Here is a 22,500-nt window from a genome sequence, read left to right as displayed (position 1 = left end):
GGAGGTTATGGAAGTGGAGGTGGAGGCGGCTTTTCGAGTTCCTTTGGATTCGATTCCTTTGGCTCTAACTTCGGGAGCAGTTTTGGGGGCAGCACAGGAACCACGGCCCTCCAGGAGGCCTACGGTATCCCCTTCAAGCGTGAAGTTAAAATCCCCTCGAGGGTGACCCCGAGTAAGACATCTATAGACAAAAAGACCTCAGCGGTTTCGGAGACTGCCAAAGTCGAAACCTCAAAGGCCCTCAGACGAAGAACGACGGCGTCGTCAGAGAAGCCCAGAGGAACCACGGCCAAAACCGAATCCCCGAAGTTACCTGCCATAGTTAACGCCGATCTCATTAGCTTCACGACCCAGTTCGGGGAGAAATTGGAAAAGCGGAAGGCGAGGAAGGTGGAGGGAGAGGAGGTGAAAAAGGTGGAGGAGAAGGAAGAGTGAAGGAGGTTCGAGCACCCCTGTACCATGAAAAGCTCTCTGGGAGTTTGGAAGGCATGTCTGAAATCGGGTAATTGCATATCCCTGGTTAAATGAACATGCAGACACGTATTCAGAGATAAATTTTATAGTATGCTAACACTTAATATGCACATACATGGAAATATCAGTACATTCGTACCTATTGTATATGCATACACACATACGTACATACATATATACATGCATACATACGTACTCGTACATACATACTCGTACATACATTCTCTCTTTCTCTCTCTCTCTCTCTCTCTCTCTCTCTCTCTCTCTCTCTCTCTCTCTCTCTTTTTTTCTACCTTCTCCGTTTCATCCTCTCAAATACTTATACATGCAGGCATTAAACGCAATCTAGATTCGAGTTTCGGTCGGCGTTTTACATATGTGATAGGTCACCACTAATTTAGATTTCGTTACCTGGAGACTCGAGAACCGAGGCTCTCAAGGCACTTCCAGTCACCGAAAGCGAGAAAACAGACGCCACAGATCGCTAATCTAAATAATTTAAGAAAAACCCACTCCGATTTTAGAACGGTCAACCGCATCCCAGGCTCTTCGCCTGAAGAAACTTTCTAGAAGCTCAGCCTGCTGTAGTTTCAAGCTTGAGACGGAAAGAACAGCTGCAAGTGAGGAGGAGGAGGAAGAGGAGGAAAAGAGTAGGAGGAGGAGTGGGAGGAAAGTGTATATATCAATTGTCTTCTTCAATTCTTCCATCCTTGACTCTCTCTCTGTCTCTCTCTCTCACTCAAAAAAAAAAAAAAGTAAATCAATTGGATTCCTAAAATGTAGGATTTAAATACCTTCGGTACTTCCACAAAGAATCTTGTGCATCTTCCACCAGACTATATATTTTTGTAATCCTTTGAATACTTCTGATTCAATATATATATACACAGTATATATATATATATATATATATATATATATATATATATATATATATATATATATATATATTTCTAGTCTATGTTATAGAAATATTTTGTTATCAAAATTAGATTCAGAGGTATTGTAATCAGTGAAGAAAATAAACACTGTATAAATGTTCTTTTTTTTTCTACCTTCAAATGTTTGGTGACGACCTATCGGTGTACGTTGTATTCCCTTGACCCACGTATAGATAAATCAAACACGATGGCTCATTATCACTTTTGTTATTTAGTGATTGAACAGAAAATCCAAAATATGCCTGGAGAGTCTTACAAAATTTACTAATATAACAGGGAATTTAAAATATGTTTGTGGAAATTGAAAAAAATGTGAAAAATGCTTTTGGAGTGTGTCTTTTTTTCTAGTGCCGAACGTTTGTACATGCCCTCAGCTAAGCTGTATATGAAAGGACTGTTTACGTTTTATGCTATCAACTCGTGAGGGAGTTTAATGACATCTCTACAGACAAGTGGCATTCTTTTATGACTGGAAAATAATATCCACTCTGGTTTTCTGGTAGCACAATCGGAATCGTGCTGGTCTCGCATTCGCACAGCTGTGGATTCAAATCCTGCTCTTCTCTCTGATTCCCAGCGCTGACTGTCACTTATCCCAAGAGTCCAAGCAATTAGGGCAACGGAGACGACTTTAGCCGCAGATACGTTCCTCCTGACGTAGGATCTTCACCTTCCTCTTCTCCTAGTCTCCGCCTAAAGAAGAATGTTGTCACTTTTATGTTACAGCACCCCTCATTTTCTGCTACCCTCATGAAATCTTTCCTTGAACACCTCCATGCCCCCACCTTTTCATTGCAATATTGTCCCCAAGGATAGAAGCGCTGGTCATTGACGACAAAATATTACTTTCATCGAGGGCATGACTGCATACTCAAGGGGGTCAAGGTCGATTTTATTCAGCTGAGGGTACAATCCAGCAACTATGGCGGGTTTGTTTGACTAGCGGAAATATCGTTGGTGATATCTTTTTAGACAGGGTCATCCAAAAATTAAGTGAAACAATAACGTTGCTAACCTCTTCAGTGCAGTGAGGCCTTCATCTCGGCCTTTGTGAGTTTCCTTGACTGACTAAAATCACCTGGCGACAGCAATGGTAAACAGATCCAATACAGGTCTTAAACCTTATGGAATTGTCTGGCAGCAATGAGAATAGACATATGAAAAGGATTGGAAAAATATGACACTTCACCCATCAGGTGGGTAACACCCTTTTCAATTTGTAATGGCAGCACAGGAGAGATTTAATTAAGGCAGTAGAATGGAGGGATAATAAAGGTTAAAAGAGATCAACGTTCTTTATTGAGTGGAGATTAGTTTCCAGTCACAAAAGAATGTTGAGTAATTTGATCTATAGGAATCACTAAACTCCCTAAGATAGTGAATACGTTTTCTTTATGATGAAAGAAAAATAACCGGCTGGAGGTGTTTACCGCAACAAATGCTTCAACTCTAAATAATTTTGTTCTATCTGATGCCAAACACTTTTGTACAAGGAAAACAGTTTCTCATGATCTTTTTAAGGAACATGAAAAATAAAATAAAAATCAACTAAACTTTCAAAGTATTTTCCAACTTTAAGAAGATTGTTCTGGCCGACTCCAGGTGATTTTATATAGTTTAGAAAAGATGTTCAAGGCTTTTCAGGCGAGCCGCACTGGTTCTTCAAGTATTCTGCTAAAAATAGATTAAATAAAATTGGGTGTTCTGTAACATATTCAAAATTTCCTAACTCCAACTCAGGCGCTGGCCACCTACAGAAGACTAATTCACCATTATATGGAGTACGCTTCTTATACTTTGGGTCACTCATCTCACTCGAAGCAAAGTAGAACCCAAACCTTCTACTTTATCGGCACTCCTTTTTCTTACTGGCAATTTTCAGCCTCTCTCTTCTCTCGGCAATTATACGTCTTTATTCCTTTTCTATCGTCATTTCCATGGTCATTATGCTTCAGGACTCAGTAGTTTGCGTGCCTGCCTTCGAGACCACGCAACCCAAGATTTTCTAAATCGCTTATTTTTTCGTACGATTACCCTCTATACAATTCCGTCAATACGCTCAATCTTTAAACTCGTTTATATTTTTCACTTAAAAACTTAACTGACTGTCCTGGAGATTTGTCCCCTTCAGAAGAACAAAAGAGGTCTATGGCGCTCTAAGAGAGAAAGAGAGAGAGAGAGAGAGAGAGAGAGAGAGAGAGAGAGAGAGAGAGAGAGAGAGAGAGAGAGAGAGAGAGAGAGAGAGAGAGAGAGAGAGAGTAATCTATCCCACTTGGTAAAAACAGTTCATTCATTCTGTGCTAAGTGGTAGTTTTCCCTTTATTCTGGCACCCTTTTGTTAAGATTTATCAAAATAAATTTCACATCTTTAGTAGGGTATCCACCCTCAACTGAATAAGATCGTCTAGTGGCAGTAAAGAAATTATGTAAACAAAATATTATTGCAGAACTGTTTGAATAAATCTACAAATTGATATAAATATTTCATTTAAGAAGGGCTTCAGTTGCAACTGAATCCGTCCTCTTTAAACGTATATAACTGGGCAAAAAGGGTGAGTGGCATTCACCACCAGAATCTATAGAATATATAGTTCTTAGATCTTCGAAAGATGCTCCATTGCTCTTTCTTAGTAGAACAGACTTCTTTTCCTCCACCTATTATTATTCTTCATCATAATTTTTTTTTCCTCCAACAACCAGCGCTTCTTTTTCTGAGGACAGTATCATGCAGAAAAGGTGGAGTCAGATGAGGTAAAGGAGAGATTAAATAAGGGAAACAGAAAATAGTGATAAAAGTTAAAGGTAACTCGGCATTCTTCTCTGAGTGGAATTCAATTTTCGGTCATGAAAGAAAGATGTGTGACTCTTGTCCTTAGGTGTGACACTAAATTCACTAAAGTACGACTGTATAAAACTTATACATTCAATATATGATGGGAAGAGGGAGGAGAAAGGAAGGGTGAGAAAGACATGACCGGCAGGAAGGAAGATGAGGAAGATGTGGCCGACAAAAAAAGGATGAAAAGGAAGAAGCAAGAGAGAAGGCGAAAGTTGGCCTGACTGGTGTAAGGAGACAAGATATATTTTATGCCAGATGGAGTTTTCATTTAATAGTGATGGCACAGGCAGATGACGAAGGTGCCACCAGATGGTATGAGGCAGTTTGACGATACCAGAAGATGAGGCTCTAACACAAGGTGGAAGATTTGTAGAACACTTAAGTTGTACACGTTGCTTGACTGTAGAATTTCTGTAGAATGCTTATAAGATATTATCTAAAGGACATTATTTTGTAAGACATGTAGTAAATTTTTGCAAAAAAAAAAATAAATAAATAAATAAATAAATAAATAACGAGAATGCTTGTTCCACAAGCCATCTTCAGAAGTTATTGATCCTGTTTTGATTTCTCTCCATTGTTAATGACCCAAAATAGCATTTTCGTCACTACAAGGACTTTGTTTTGACTGACAACAAAATTCAATAACCTTACAGTAAACTTTCTGTGTGTGTGCGGGAGATTCCACAAATGCATAGACTTTTTTTTTCCTATGGCGACGATCTCTAAGGATTTGATTATGGCTGACACTAAACGATCTTATTCGGTTTTGTGTGCGTCGTTTTATATAAGGGGATGTAATACCTGCTAAACCCTTCACTACAGTGACAACTTCCACAGCATTCAGTCCAGGTCAAGCTAAATCTGATCCCCAGTTATATTCTGCCCAGCGCCAGGTTAAGGAAAATCATTAAGATATCAGAGGCCGATTAACCAGGTTTAGTCTTGCTGCCGTCAGTGGATTTCAATCACTTGACCGCACGACGTCAACGAAATAAACACGATAGATTCATAGGGAGTAAGATATAGCTTGCCACTCAAACAGCATTAAAATTCTCCTCAAACTGCCAGGTATCTTGGGAAGAGAAAACGTAAAATTCAGGAGAGAAAACGATGCATTCGGAAATAAACAGGGGTAGGCTTCATTAGACTTCGCAGAACCCTTGCGAATATTGTAAACACAAGACTAGTCTAGTCACAAAATGCTTTATAAGTGATATGCAGGTAACACAATAACTAAATATTCATCCACGCTGGTATTCTAACGAGGAAAAAAAAAAGAAGAGAGAGAGAGAAATGGAGAAGAGGTATTTTAGAGAGAAAGAGTGGGGGAGGTTTTTGAGAGAAGAAAATAGGGAGACAAAGAGAAGAGGAGTAGAAAGAGAGAGAGAGAGAGAGAGAGAGAGAGAGAGAGAGAGAGAGAGAGAGAGAGAGAGAGAGAGAGAGAGAGAGAGAGAGAGAGAGAGAGAGAGAGAGAGAGAGAGAGAGAGAGAGAGAGAGAGAGAGAGAGAGAGAGAGAGAGAGAGAGAGAGAGAGAGAGAGAGAGAGAGAGAGAGAGAGAGAGAGAGAGAGAGAGAGAGAGAGAGAGAGAGAGAGAGAAAATCAATATTGGACCAAGAGGAAACCTTATCATCATCATCCTATCCAATGTAAATCTCCTATCCTACAATGCATGTGTGCATGTGTGTGTGTGTGTGTGTGTGTGTGTGTGTGTGTGTGTGTGTGTGTGTGTGTGTGTGTGTGTGTGTGTGTGTGTGTGTGTGTGTATTTACCTAGTTGTATTTACCTAGTTGTATATTACGGGAAGGGGAGCTATGCTCGTGGGGTCCCGTCTTCATTTCTCATTTTATCTAAACAATTTTTAAATTCATGTATTGTTTTTGCACACACCACTTTCTCATCTAACTTGTTCCAACTGTCTATTACTCTGTGTGGAAAGCTGTTCTTTTTCAAATCTCTTCTATAGCTGTCTTTTTTTATTTTCTTTCCGTGTCCTCTTGTATTTCTGTCATCCCATTTTATCAGATTCTCTCTATCAGTAATTTCTATGCCTTTCATGATTCTGTAAATAGCTATCAAATCTCCTCTCTCTCTTCTTTGCTCTAGTGTCTGTAGTTCAAGTTTTTGTAGTCTCTCTTCATATGATAGTTTTGAGAGTGTTGGTGCCAGTTTTGTAATTGCTCTTTGTATTCTTTCAAGTTTTTTTATACATTTTTTTGTACTTGGTGACCATATTGTTGCTGCATATTCTAATCTTGGTCTTATCAGGGTGATTAGGATTTTCCTCACCATTTCTTCATCCAGGTATGTAAATGCCACTTTGATTGTTCTTATTAAATTATAAGTTTCTCCAAAAATCTTATTTATATGTTTTTCAGATGACATATTATTCATAACAATGACTCCCAGGTCCTTTTCATTTTCTACTTTTTTTATTCCCTCTTCTCCCAAATTATATGATCCTGTTATTCTGTTTTTGCTTTTTCCAAATTCCATTATACTGCACTTTTTTGTATTGAACTCCATCTCCCACTTCTTACTCCATTCCTGTACTTTATTTAGATCTCTCTGTAGTGATTCACAATCTTCTTCAGTTTTCACTCTTTTCAGTAGTTTTGCATCGTCTGCAAAGAAGCTCATATAGCTTTCAATTCCTTCATCCATATCATTAATATATATAGCACCTGGAGAATAACTCTCCTTGGATCCACACTGACCAATTTGGTCAAAAAGTCATGACCACAAAAAACTTACTAACATTCTTTGAGATAGGTTTCTATCTCTCCCAACTCCCTCCAAAGTGTTTGAAGGAAGCCTCCAAAAGGGAACTAAACACTAGAAACCCTCTAGCTTATACCTATATCCTAGACACCATCAATGCTTGCAATGTATCCTTATCCACCCCCCACTATCTCCCCAGACTAAATAGCCTTCAGTCACAGCATCCCCCTCCCACCAATCAACGACAACCTTCTAAGTGGTGCTCCTACCATTCATCACCCAGTCACAACACTAGAGACTGCATACAAAAACAACAAATGCAAACACAGGCACCACGCCACCCTATCCCTTGCTCAGTTCATGGAACCATTTCCCACACCGATGCCCAGTGTCGAACACAGCAACAACAATACCGGCAGGTACAACACCACCCCATCCCTTGCTCAGTTCATGGTACTACCTCCCATACGGATGCGCAATGCAAGGTGCAATATCAAACCATACAAGCTCCACCCACCTCTAAACCTCCACTCCTACCTACACCAACACATCCAAACAAATACTGCAGCCTACACAAAACAACAACTCACTCCAACGAAGAGTGTTACCTACAGAAATCACAACCACAACCTCACCAGAGAACTAACAAACCGTTCACCACCCCTCGACAAACAGCTCCCTCCCACACGACACGCACAACTCAACACCGATTGGGGGAACGTGTACCAGCCTCACGCCCCAAACCACCATAGGAATATATCATACACAACACAACTACGTCACCCTAAAAGTGACCCTAGATCAACTCACAGTTGACATGATGGTTGATACAGGAACAAACCTGAACATCATCCCAAGAGCTCTCTATGAAGCATTAAATGACCCACCCCAAATTCAATTTTCCAATATGGAAGGACTCCTACTAGAAGGGAGCACCATTTCTCTACATAGACTTAAACATAGAAGTCAACAACTTCCAAGTAGGTTTCACACCTTTCCACATAGCTGACGAATGGAGTCTCGATCAACAAGGTATAATAGGATTAAAATCATTGAGGACATGGAAAACTATTATAGACCTAGACAAAAATAACATCTCCTTCTCAGATGTGAATGATGAGCCAACTGTCAATGAGACACCCGACTCAGACACACAACCTCTCTTATGTCTCCCTTCCTCAAATACTCCAATTCCAACTAACAGCTATTCCTTCCGACCACCCCCTTATGTCACCTCAAAGGCATTGATGTCTAACACAGTCATCATTCCCCCTAGACATTCCATGACTGTCCCACTATTCATACCCGGAGCAATCGGACATCAGGACGCCATAATTGACTCAGAAACGTCTAGACTTACCAACATCTCAATTGAACACTCTTGGGACATAATCCAGGAAAATAGAACGGCCTTAGCCATGTTAACTAACCTCTCAGACCAACACCGTAAAATCAGGAAGAATACTAACATTTGCACAGTCCACCTCCATAATTCCCCTATCCAGGAACCACTCCCTCAACACATCAACCCAGTAAGACCAACACAACCCCTCACCCCTATCAATCCAGACCAAATCATAACATCAGCTGACGGAGAAATTCATAACGAGCTATTAGCTCTCCTACAGAGGAATAGATCAGCTGTCGCCTTAGAAGGTGAACCACTAGGCAAATGTGATATAATCAAACATCACATCCAAATTCCCCCTAACACCCCCCCTTCATACACCCCCGCTTACCGCATACCTCACAGTAGGAAATCCCAAGTCAATAGCAGTGTACAAGAGATGATACACCAAGGCGTAATTTCCCATTCAGACTCCCCATGGAACAGTCCCCTCTTTTTGGTCCCTAAGAAAGACGGAACCTTACGCCCTGTTGTGGACTTTAGGAAAATCAACCACCTCACTCAATCTGACCCACACCCCCTCCCCGCCATGCAAGATGTACTACAAGGCATTGGCAACGGGAATACAGTATTTTCCACTATCGACCTTAAGTCTGCCTTCTGGCAAGTGGAATTATCTGATGAATCTAAACCCGTAACTGCATTCTCCACTGATAAGGGACACTTTCATTTCGAACGTATGCCCTTTGGCCTCAAGAATGCCCCCTCAACCCAACAACGGTTGATGACCCGCATATTCAGTGACATGATAGGAGTCTCATTATTCGTCTATTTAGACGACCTCATTATATATAGTCCCACAGAAAGAGACCACCTTAACACTTTAGAGATTGTCATCAAACGTCTCAAATATACGGGGTTAAAGATTCAATTAAGGAAATGTAGATTCCTCATGAAGGAACTCACCTTCCTAGGCCATAAAGTGGATGCAAAGGGGATTCACACAAACACAGATAAAATAGATACAATAAACAATTTCCCAACCCCCAGAAACGCAAATGAAACACGAAGTTTCATAGGGTTAGCCTCATACTACAGACATTTCATTCACAACTTTGCACACATAGCTTCCCCCCTAACCAAATTCACAAGGAAAGGCGAACCATTTCAATGGTCAGAAACAGAACAACAAAGTTTCGACACACTGAAACATTCTCTGACCACAGCCCCTGTACTAGCCTTCCCTGACATGAAGAAAGAATTCTTTCTTTACACAGACGCCTCCTCTAAAGGAATAGGCGCAGTCCTACAACAGAAAGATGACAATGGCAAAGAGTACCCCATAGCCTACGCAAGTAGAGTCCTCAATAAAGCTGAAAGTAACTACTCAACTACACACAAAGAAGGACTTGCAATCATATGGGCACTAAAACACTTTAAATACCTCATTTTAGGCTACAAGATTACCATACTAACAGACCACCAACCCCTAGTCTATCTTTTTAACTCCAAAGACTTACATGGGAGAGTTGCTAGATGGAAAGCAACTCTCCTTGATTACGATCCCAAGATCGTATACTTAGCTGGGAAAGCTAACGTAGTGGCAGATTGCCTGAGCAGATAAACCTACATCACCCCCATAACCCAAACCACATGCATACCTATGGAAGAACTCACAGAGGAAACTGAAAGAGACCCTATATGGTCTCCAATAAAACAACATCTCCTTTCACAAACCCCCTTACAGTCCCGACCACCTGTCCCTATAGAGGAACTCAAACTGGTCGACGGAGTCATAAGGAGAACCACTAACACCAGAGAGGTTACTGTTATCCCCAGAGCCCTGGTCCCCAAGGTCCTACACATATTACACGACAGTGCAATGGGAGGCCACTCAGGCAGAGATAAGACACTAAACACTGCTAGGCACACATATTACTGGCCTAACATGAAAAGAGATATAACCACACACATAGATTCTTGTATAACTTGTAACCAATTCAGAGGCCCTGACCCGAAACAAATCAACATTAAAGACATCCCACTCCCTGCTGAGCCATGGGAAACACTTGGCATTGACCTACTGAAAATGCCAACGAGCCATCAAGGTTCCAACTATGTACTTACAACAGTAGAATATTTCTCTAAATACGCAATCTTAATACCACTCCAAGACAAAACAGCAGAGACTGTAGCCAAAACCCTAGTTAACAATATCTTTTGTAGATACAACATACCACACACAATGTTATCTGACAATGGATCAGAATTTAAAAACGAGGTGATGCGCGAAATAGCACACCTCTACAACATTGACCAAACATTTGCCACTGCATACCACCCACAGGGAAATGGTCTGACTGAGCGAACAAATCGCAAGGTCCTAGAGGTTCTCAGACCCTTGGTCAACGACCTCATGGACAGTTGGGAAGATTGGCTACCACAAGTACAAGCCAGTATCAATAGCACAGTCAATTCCGCAACAAAGATGTCCCCACATGAGATCATTTTCGGCCAACCAATGCGCCTACCCTACCAAATATTCAACCAACCACCTCCACCCTTATACAACCTAGATAACCTCACACACTGCATCAAAAGAGGTATGCAAACCATTTACAAACAAGTTAGAGCAAACTTGAAAGAAGCCCAGGAAAAGACAAAGACAAAACAACACAAACGCTCAATCCCACTTGACATAGCGCTTGGTGACACTGTCATGGTCAAAGACTCAACCAGGACTAACAAACTCAGACCCAAGTTCTTAGGCCCCTTCACAGTCACAAGCTCACTCCCTAACAATGTTTTTCTACTAACGGATCCTTCCGATCACACAACCGTGACCATACATGGAGAGAAGCTGAGAAAGGTCAAACTCAACCTCGACCCAATCCCACTTCCCATCAACAACCCACCTACCACGACCACACATAACTCACCCAAACTCAAGTCTCATCCCATGACTCTGCGTCGACGCAACTAAACATGCACTCTAGCTCTCGCCCCTGAAGATGCAGGACGTCATGTATCTATCAGTGGAGGTTAAAATGGCCCATTTCCAATAAGAACTCCCTTCCGCATATCTAATGAAACTTCTCCACTCCCTTCCGACCAATATAACCTTAGCGAGAGTCAGATAAACATATCCTCATTCACTGAGACATAACCTTTATCCTCCAAAATGAAATACATCATTAATTACCCACCTTAAACATCAACTATCATTCAAAAAAATTATTCTTAGCAACATACCTATGGACTCGATCAAGAGATTCTCCCTTTCGAAAATCTACCCCTACCCACCCATACCTAAGGTCCCCGCTACCATCCTTCCAAGTAAAATAGACATGGTACACCTACTGAATAAATCGACTACTCTTGACATGGACTCACTTGACCTACACTACAAGGTACTGCCATATACCTCCACAGCCCTTTCACTCTTAATCATTCTCTTTATACTGGTAATATTGACCAAATTCTGTTGCACGAAGTAAAAACTTCCAAAACCTTTCAACCCTCATTCCCGATTTACTGTAAACCTAGATTAAGTTTATTCTTGTGTCTCACCCAATATCTTAAATAACATAATAATTCTTACGAGAAACTATATACATACTATGAAATAAAACAAGTGCGATGTGACACACCAAACTGACCATAGAACAGTGTTTAGAAAATGACACTCCCTACAGTGATAGTGATAAAACACATGAACGCCATAACATTTAGAAAGTGATTTCAACAGTGTTATCAAATATATAGTGAAACCTTTCATATGATATTTAATATAACATGTAATCTGGTGAGACACAACGTTACTCTTCTGAGACACAACATCGCTACCCTTATTTACAGTTCATGATCCCCCTTGGGACCTCAGATTCACTTCAGCAACAACCCCCCCATCTCCACATATAATCACCCAGGATTTTGTGTCTCTGAACCTTTTCTCGATGTATTACCCATATGAATACTTTTGTAAACCATGTAACCTAGGTGCCGGGAGCCACCTAACCCCAGGGGGAGAGCGATATGTATACGCCTCATATACATGACGAGTAGTATCGCCCAGTCATATAACCCACTTCCTCACTCACTGTCCGCAGACAGTCAAGCATCAAACGCTGACCTAAACACTCCTCTCAAACTTGCCGAGTCAACATTACGTGCTCGTGTGAACAGCACTGTCAACCACCAAACGACACACACACACACACGAACACACGCGATCAATCAAGTAGCCACCCAGTACTGACATACGATATTACGTATACTGACGGTCCTCCCCTGGATATATAATTAACATGTATGGTAGTAGACATCAATACGTAATTAATGCAGTTGCCCCACCCATGTGGGACAACAGACAAACTAAAGATAAATGTTAAGATCACGATTAAAGGCAACTCAAGAACTTGTCCATTCAGCACTTCCGTTGAACAAAAAGTAGATGCACCAGAGAGAAGACGAGTCGGTTCTGGTGACGTGCCCTAGTGTTAAGACTGTGTAACAGAGTGTAACTAAGTCTCTTAAAGTGTGAAGAATAAAGAACAAAACTTAAAATGTGTGTGCAAGTAACCCCTTTCTGAGATGATGTAACGACCCCGTTACATCTTGTGTCTACAAGTAACGCTCGATGGAGATCATGTAACGATACCGTTACACCCATCCCGTTACAGTGTGTGTGTGTGTGTGTGTGTGTGTGTGTGTGTGTGTGTGTGTGTGTGTGTGTGTGTGTGTGTGTGTGTGTGTGTGTGTGTGTGTGTGTGCGTGTGTGTATTCACTTGGTCTTTGGATTACGTGTTGGACTCGTGATCGACAGCTATTTCCCTCCTGGAAGAGAGCTCAGAGCTCGTAGGTCCGATCTATGGGTAATGCTATGACCTTGTACACACACACACCCCCAACTCCCCGCCCACGAGAGTCAGAGTACGACCCGAGGCACAGCGATACCGAAATAATTTCGGCCCTGGGCAGGATTCGAACTGGCTACTGGGAGCACTTCTGCTTCCCAGTTCAGCGCTCTACCAACTGTGCGCGCGTGTGTGTGTGTGTGTATGTGTGTGTGTGTGTGTGTGTGTGTGTGTGTGTGTGTGTGTGTGTGTGTGTGTGTGTGTGTGTGTGTGTGTGTGTGTGTGTGTGTGTGTTTGCCTAGTTGTATTTATCTAGTTGTATTATACGGGAAGGGAGCTATGCTCGTGATGACCCGTCTTTGTATCTCTCAGCATCAAGTTTTTTCTTAAAATCTTGAATAGTGTTTGCACACACTGTTTCTTTGTCCAATTTGTTCCAAGTATCTATCACTCTGTGTGGGAAGCTATTTTTTTTCCAGATCTCTTCTGTGATTATCTTTTTTTAGTTTCTTTTCGTGTCCTCTTGTTTTTCCATTGTCCCATTTCAATAAGTCATTCTTATCTAAGATTTCCATTCCCTTCATAATTCTCTAGATAGTTAGTCTCCTCTTTCCCTTCTTTCTTCCAGAGTTGGTAATTCAAATTTGGACAGTCTTTAGTCATATGTCATTTTGGAAGGAGTCGGTGCCAGTTTTGTTGTTGCTCTTTGTATTCTTTCTAACATCTTTATATTTTTTATGGTACTGGGTGTCCATAGTGTTGCTGCGTACTCGAGTTTTGGTCTTATTAGTGTAGTTATTATTATTATTTTTTTTAATCATTTCCTCGTCCAAATAGGCAAATGCCACTTTAATTAACCTCAATAAATAGTAGGGTTCTCCGACTATTTTATTAATATGCTTATCATGTCTTTGCTGATCATCACTCCAAGTTCTTTTTCCGAGTTTACTTTTTTGACCTCTTCGCCAATTTTATAATCTCTCGATATTCTGTTTTTACTTTTTCCACTTTTGAGTCCATTTTCAGATCTTGTCCAAGTCTTGTTGTAAAGAGTTGCAATCCCCCTCCGTTTTTATTTTCTTTAGTATTTTTGCGTCGTCTGCAAAGAAATTCATATAATACTCTAATCCTTCGTCCATGTCATTTATGTATATAGCAAACATGATCGGGGCCAGTACTGATCCCTGCGGAACATCATTTATCATTTCTTTCCAATTTGAGAATTTGTCTCTAATTACTACTCTCATTTTCCTCCCAGTCAGGAAGTCTTTCATCCATTCCAATAATTTTCCTCTGATGCCACCTATTGATTCTCTCTTCCTTATTAGTTTTTTGTGTGGTACCTTATCAAATGCCTTTTGTAGGTCCAGAAAAGCACAGTCTGCTAACCATCTCTCTCTTGTATTATGTCTATTAATCTTGAGTAGAAGCAGGTCAAGTTTGTTGTACATGATCTTCCTTGTCTGAATCCAAATTGATTTGGATTCAGTATAGTTTTTTCTTCCAAATGTTTAACCCATCTATTTTTGACGACCTTTTCGCAAATTTTTGCTACTGTGCTTGTCAGGGAGACCGGTCTGTAATTTGATAGGTCTTCCTTGTTTCCTCCCTTATAACTTGGTACAATGTTTACCTTCTTCCAGTCCTGTGGCACTTTTCCTTCTTTAAGTGAGAATTTAATTATATTGTATATTTTGTCTGTTAATTCTTCCATACATTCTTTCAGTATCCAATTTGCAATTCCGTCTGGACCATGTGATTTTCTGACGTCAAGGGTTTTGATTTGGTCGCTGATTTCCTTTTGTGTTACAATTTTTCTTTCATTGAGGGGGATCTCTCTCTATTTCCTCACAGCTAGGTGAGTTTTCTATTGTAAATACTGATTTGAAATTATTGTTCATAATTTCAGCCATTTCCAGTTCTTCTGTATATTCATGTTTACCTTGGCGCAGCTTTTCTATTTCTTGTTTGTTCTTCAGTTTGCCATTTGCATGCCTGTAAAATAGTTTGGGTTCTTCCTTGCATTTTTCTATTTTTTTTTTTTTTTATAGTTTCTCTTTTCATCTCTGCGTATTTTTACATACTCATTTCTTAGTTTGATGTATATTTGCCATTTGCTTGTTTTCTTGTCTTTTTTCCATTTCTTCTAAGCTTTGTCTCTTTTATCCTTAGCCTCACTACACCTTTTGTTGCACCAGCTTTTTATGTATGTTCTTTCCATTTTTTGTTGTGGTACGTATTCATTGACCCCCTCATTGTAAATTTATTTTAGTACGTTCCCTTTTTCTTCCATCCCTGTTTCTTCATTTAGGAATTTTTCCCAGTTCGCGTTGCGAAAGAATTTTTTGAGTTTCTCAAAATTTGTTTTGTTGTACATTAGTCTTCCTATTCTATGTTTATCATTTCTGCTTTGATCCATTTGCTCTTTCAACTCAAATTCTATTAGTACTTGGTCACTCTTTCCTATCAGAGTTTTGTAATCAATTTTATCGACAATTTCAGGCTCTGTCGTAAGTATTAAATCCAGCCTTGATGGTTCTTCACTACCTCTGTATCTGGTATTTTCCCTTATCCACTGAGTCATTGTGTATTCAATGGTCACTTCGAGCAGGACGTTGCCCCAGAGTTCCTCTCCACCCTTCACTGTCATTTCCTTCCAACATATTTCTTTTGAATTAAAGTCACCCATAATTACTGTATTTCCTCTGTCCTTCAGTATATTAGTTAATTCATATTTTGTATCTTCTAATATTTTGGAATTATAATTTTCTGTCCAGGACTGTGTTTTGGGGGGCACATACACCACTACAAATTTTCTTCTCTTCATATGTTTGCTTTCAATTTGTATCATAATTCATCCTACATTATTTTTTCCTTCAGTAATTTTTGTTACATTTAAATCTTTATTGGTCAAAATTAATACTCCGCCACCCTGTTTATCCTTTCTGTTCTTTGTCCAGCAGTTGTATAAACCTTGTCCCACAATGTTGGGTGGTGGAGTACACTTTAATTTAGTTTCCACTATATGTATGTGTGTGTGTGTGTGTGTATTCACTTGGTCTTTGGATCACGTGTTGGACTCGTGATCGACAGCTATTTCCCTCCCGGAAGAGAGCTCAGAGCTCGTAGGTCCGATCTATGGGTAATGCTATGACCCTTCACACACACACACACCCAACTCCCCGACCACGAGAGTCAGAGTAACGACCCGGAGCACAGCAGTACCGAAATAATTTCGGCCCTGGGCAGGATTCGAACCAGGAGCTGTGGGCCACTTTCGTGGCAGCTCAGCGTTCTACCAACTGCGCCACCGAGTGTGTGTGTGTGTGTGTGTGTGTGTGTGTGTGTGTGTGTGTGTGTGTGTGTGTGTGTGTGTGTGTGTGTGTGTGTGTGTGTGTGTGTGTGTGTGTTATTTACTTCCTTGATCTTTTGAATCACGTGTTGGACTCGTGATCGACAGCTATTTCCCTCCCGGAAGAGAGCTCAGAGCTCGTATGACCGATCTATGGGTAATGCTGTGACCTTACACGCACACACACACACCCCCAACTCCCCGCCCACGAGAGTTGGAGTAACGATTCGAAGCGCAGCAGTACTGAAATTATTTCAGCCCTGGGCGGGATTCGAACCCGGTCCGCCGTAGTGACCGTCGAGGACTCTACCAACCGCGCCACCAAGTTTTGTGTGTGTGTGTGTGTGTGTGTGTGTGTGTGTGTGTGTGTGTGTGTGTGTGTGTGTGTGTGTGTTCGTGTGTGTGTGTGTATTTACCTAGTTGTAATATACGGGAGGGGAGCTATGCTCGCGACGACCCGTCTTTGTATCTCTCCGCATCAAGTTTTATCTTAAAATCTTGTATAGTATTTGCACATACTGTTTTGTTGTCTAATTTGTTCCATGTATTAATCGCTCTGTGTGGGAAACTGTTCCTTTTCAATTTTTTCTTTAACTATCTTTTTTCAGGTTTTTTTTTCGTGTCCTCTCGTGTGTGTGTGTGTGTGTGTGTGTGTGTGTGTGTGTGTGTGTGTGTGTGTGTGTGTGTGTGTGTGTGTGTGTGTGTGTGTGTGTGTGTGTGTGTCTGTGTGTAATTGATAGCAAAATAACAACAGCGATGATAACAACATAAAAAGAAATAACAACACCAATAAAAACGACGAAACTAACAAAAATGACAGTAACAACAAGACTTTGTATACTTAATTGTTTTCAGGATCAAATGTGTTTCCTCATATAAACCACTTACGGATCAGTCTTATACCATCTAGATGCCTGAACACACCACATTTGGTTTTCTTTCAAGGTTACTAAGACTAGATATTTCACCCATTTAAAGGTCACTTGCACCTTGAAACGCGTTTCTCATATTACGAGCGCTGACCATTGAGTTTCCTTAAAGGTCAGTGTGACAACCTCAGGACGCCTGATTCACGGGGCATCATTTGCTTGAAGATTTAGTCATGGATATATCTACATAGTTACATTTAACTGAGGAGTGACCTAACCAGAGCGTTGAACAACTTACTTGAATTGTAGGTTTGTTTGCTTTTCCGTCAGGCAAACTTATTCAGTTAAAGAAAGAACTCTGGGCCCGTATACACAAAACTTGTTAGCACTAACAAATAGCTGTTAAGTGTAACAAATTCCTGTTAAGGCTAACACTTAGCTGTTAAGCACTAACAGTGGATACAGAAAACTTGTTAGGGCCTTAAAAGTACTGTTAAGGTAAAAGTGCTGTGGATGACTATTAAGCTCTTAGCAAATTCCTGTTAGTAGAGAAGATGGCGGAGCAACAACAACAACTACAAAGACGACAGCAAGTATATCGACAGCGACGGGACATATTTAACGAGTACAATGACGACGAACTCATCAAATGCTTCAGGATGAACCGTGCTGGTATAATAACAGTGGCTGATTTAGTGAGGGACAAACTTCAATCCCGAACAGAACGGAATCGACCACTGAGTCCTGAGACGAAGGTGGCAATTACCCCTAGATATTTGCCCACAGGTAAAATGCAGCAGTGACGACTTTGGGACCTCGCAAGCAACAATCAGCCGTGTCATTACTCAGACAATTGATGCACTGTCAGACCCAGATATAGTAACTCAATTTGTAAAATTCCCATTGACTCGCCAAGAAGTGCAAGTGAAATAAACAGAGTTGATGGAAGACTATAGGTTTCCCGGTGTTGTGGGTACCATAGATGGCACACACATTAGAATTGTGGCTCCCAGTGTCGATGAACATTTATATGTAAATAGAAAACGATACCACAGCATAAACGTGCAAGTCGTATTCGATGCCAAATACAGGATACTTGATGTTTTAGCAAGGTGGCCAGGCTCAGTACAAGATGCCAGGATTTTGGACAAGTCTGGCTTGAAGGCACTTTTTGAACAAAATTATGTCCCAGCTGGATGCTACCGTCTAGGAGACAGTGGCTATCCTTGCAAGGAGTGGTTGCTGACGCCTTATCTAAACCCCCTGGCTGGCGTTCAGACAAACTATAACACGTAAGTTAAAATCATGTGTCTTATGCTATATAGTACAGTTTATTTTAAAGGGGGTATTGTCCTCTCCAGTCTAGGTAGTAGTCATTACTTAATGTGATAACCAAAATACCAATACAATATAGAATTCCTCTTCAGTACAGATTTCCTCTTCAACACTATACAGCTTATAGATGCTACTGTATATACTGCAATACCTCACCTTATGATGGTTAACAATTATTGCAGAGCACACAAGAGGACGCGTTGTGTAGTAGAGAGGGGGATTGGGCAGCTCAAGCGACGGTTCCATATACTTCATGGTGAAATACGATTGTTCCCAGAGAAGACATGCAAAATCGTCTATGTCTGTGCTCTCCTCCACAACATGTGCAAGCAGTTTAACATTCCACTGCCTATCAACGTGGAAGATGAACTGTTCGACGATGCAGCTGAAGGGGACGTAGGTGCAGATGAAGAAGAGCCAGGTGAAGCAGAGATACCTCCTAATCCTGGTAGACCGGCTGGCCGTAACGGACATCCATTTCGAGATTACATTGCCAATCTTTATTTCAGGTATTTGCTACTTATCCTTATCAATTCTTCTGAATATACTGTACAATACAGTATACTGTATACATTACAATATATGTTCACTAAATTAATAAATGTTTAAGTACAGTACAGTAATGTACTTAATTACCCTTGCTCAGAGATGCAGTACTGTGCATAAATAAATGTGATTGGTGCCAGTCTTATTTTCTAAACTGTACTAAATTATTGTACATTATTTTATATTGCAGTAGACCAGTGGCTGAGTGAGGTATCATGAAGGTGTGATTACTGTTGCAATGCTCTCTCTCTACTACCAAGTTTTCGTTCCACTTATAGTCAACAGTGAAAGATGAAATGAATTGAAACAAATACAGTTTATAAAATAATATAATTTGTATTTTTTTCCTGTACAAACATACGGTGCGATGCGCCTTCGTCCAAAAATATGTCTAAAAAAACACGCATACGATATTTATGTGCTATCATGATACTCTATTAATAAATTTTGAACAACTGCATTAATAACACTGTTTTATGCGTGCAATTTTTAATAATACGTCCATTTACATGTTCATAAGCTGCTAATTTAAGTATTGTTTAGCAGGACTTGACAAACAACTGTTTACTAGCTAACATTTGTTAGTAGCATTGGTGCATAACTTTTAGTGATTTTCTGTTAGCTAGCAGATATTGTTAAGGCTAACAAAAAAGTTTTGTGTAAAGGCCCCAGTCTCTACATGAATAAAACATTTCAACAAACACTTAAAAGACAGGAATGTCCTTTATTCTAACTGTAGACAGCTGATGTAAACAGCCCTTCTACTGAGGGGAAAAGTTTTGGTGTAGTTGCAATACACAATGAGTCAACATCATCATATATCTTTAATTGATTGATTATAATTATTGTTTTTTTTCTACTTATTTATCTACCTATTTATTTGTTCATTCATTTATCAATTTATGTATTAGTTTACATTTACGATTATTAATTATTTATCTATTAATTTATCTATTTATTTTCATATATTATATATCTATTCATAGACATATATTCATATCATATATCTTCTATATATTAAATATTATTTTATTTATTCATTCAAATACCTCTATTTTGATTTTCATATTTTCTTAATTTGTATGCATTTATTTCATTCATTTGTCTGTATATTTATCTATTTATCTATTTGTTGATTGATCTATTTTTCTGTTATTTGTCTATTTGTTTATTCATCTATTCATTTATTCATGTATTTGTGTATTCATTCATCTATTGAATTTTTTGTACTGATTTCTTATGTATTTATTATATTTTTCAAGTTTTCGTTTGCTTACTTATTTACTAATTGATCAATTTATTCTTATGTTTATCTTTTCATTTATTTATACATTTATCTATCTATTCATTTGTTATCTATTTTGGTTATCAATTTATTCCCTGAAAAGGAAAAACTGGAGAGTATAATGTAGATGGGGACGACATCCATTGTTTAGTCTTTTATCTAAGAAGAGAACTTTCGCCTCTTTCTTTATGTTCTTTCGTTATCTAGCTTCCACAAGTGGCATCCAGAAGTGGTATTTACCTCACCCTTGAATGAGGGCATGCAGAGTTTCCAAGTACCATTTTTGGGCGACGCTTGGAGACTGGTGCTTATAAACAGTCGGATTCAAAATTTCTTCTACAACTTTATTCTATTATTTTCTTCTATCAGATCTCGTTGTTATTGTCTCGTGCGTGCAATGATACAAATGGAACTATCAGTATTGAACTAAGATATTACAAAAAGAAAATCAATGATATGCTAACATATCTTAACAGATAAATATTATATAATATACTCAGCTACGATTTGAATTTTGGTGTACTTATATATTATAGATATTTATATATATATATATATATATATACATATATATATATATCACAAGACGAAAATGTAGTAGCACATTTAGTAAAATGTTTTAAATAACCCACTGTCGGAGAAACAAAGCAAAAGAAACAGATGAACTGTGGACCTCATTGCAATCTTTACAAGGTAGTGTATATACTCCAAGGTTATTATCTGATTTGGGTTTATGATGTATGTTTACTACTTTATGAAAAATGTTATTAGGATAGTTGAAGACCAATTCAATTTTATCTTGTGGTAACATTTTAGAAGCTTCGTCCAATAAATGGTTGTGTGGGATCTTTATACAAGTATTGTCCCAATTGTGCTGGTTCTTTGTTTGGGAAGAGTTCTTATAATGGCTGATTTTTACCTTGCTAAGAGCTTTTGTCAACAACCAATTTGGATAACCTAATTTGCTCAGTTGTAAGTTTATTGTTTCTAATTCTTTATTTAAAAATTGAACGCTACAACTTCTTAATGCTCTTAAATAGAGGCCCGAAGCAACACTTAGTTTAACCCTTTCTGGATGGTAACTAAAAAATTGTAAATAGCTACCAGTATGCGTGGGCTTTCTATATACTATGAAATCCAAATGTCCGATCTTTTGATCACTAGCATATCCAGAAAGGGAATGCTGTTGCCCTCTTCCCATTCAACTTTAAATTTTATACCAGGTGACAAATTATTAAGTTTGAAGTGAAAGTCATTAAATGGTCCCCAACTATCGTCCCAAAACGTAAGAATATCATCAACGTATCTAAACCAGATCATGTCGGGTGGTTTTATGTCCGGTAGTAACACGGTTTCGAAATATTCCATATAAAGATTAGATAGTACTGGGGAGAGATTAGAGCCCATACTACATCCAAACTTTTGCCTGAAAAAATTATCTTTGAAGGAAAAAACATTAGTAGTGATACATAGTTTGATTAATTTTAAGAATTTAGGAATAGGCAAGGGAAATTCTTCATGGTATGGATGTAGTTTGGTTTCCAAGAAACTTAATACTTCATCTGTATTGACGTTAGTGAAGAGAGAGACTATGTCGAGGCTTAGTAATTTACTATTAGCAGGTATATTGTGGTGCTTGATTTTATTGATGAAATCCTCCGAATGCTTGATATGTGAATTGGAAAAAGTACCCACAAACGGCGAAAGTAAACGTGTGAGCCATTTTGACAATCTGTTTGTGCACGAATTCCTGTTGGAAATTATTGGTCTAAGTGGGGTTTCCTCTTTGTGAATTTTAGGGAGACCGTAAAAGTTAGGTAACTGAGGGTTGATCACTAGAATATTATTATTGAAAAACTCATTTCCAACTATCTTCCGCGCTTGTTTGTTGAAATCAGTCACTGTGCTTTTAAGTGGGTTTTTGGTCAGCTGTT

General features: G+C 39.3%; 2 protein-coding genes across 2 annotated transcripts in view; one reads left to right on the top strand and one right to left on the bottom strand.

Moving 5' to 3' along the window:
• Nucleotides 1–1,793, top strand: part of LOC143024561 (uncharacterized) — a 39,936-nt gene extending 38,143 nt beyond the window's left edge. The window contains exons 6-7 of the mRNA XM_076183373.1: nucleotides 81–390; nucleotides 1,764–1,793. Coding sequence (XP_076039488.1) covers nucleotides 81–390; nucleotides 1,764–1,793 — 340 coding nt within the window. The remainder of the gene's footprint in view (nucleotides 1–80; nucleotides 391–1,763) is intronic.
• The window catches only part of LOC143024351 (uncharacterized), a 494,038-nt gene that overhangs the window by 322,315 nt on the left and 149,223 nt on the right, over nucleotides 1–22,500 (bottom strand). The window lies entirely within an intron of this gene.

This window comes from Oratosquilla oratoria, chromosome 4, assembly GCF_046742065.1.
Source record: "Oratosquilla oratoria isolate Oo_2021 chromosome 4, ASM4674206v1, whole genome shotgun sequence".
NCBI lineage: Eukaryota > Metazoa > Arthropoda > Malacostraca > Stomatopoda > Squillidae > Oratosquilla > Oratosquilla oratoria.
Note: the sequence above shows the minus strand (reverse complement) of the source record. Positions and strands in the feature narration are given on the sequence as shown.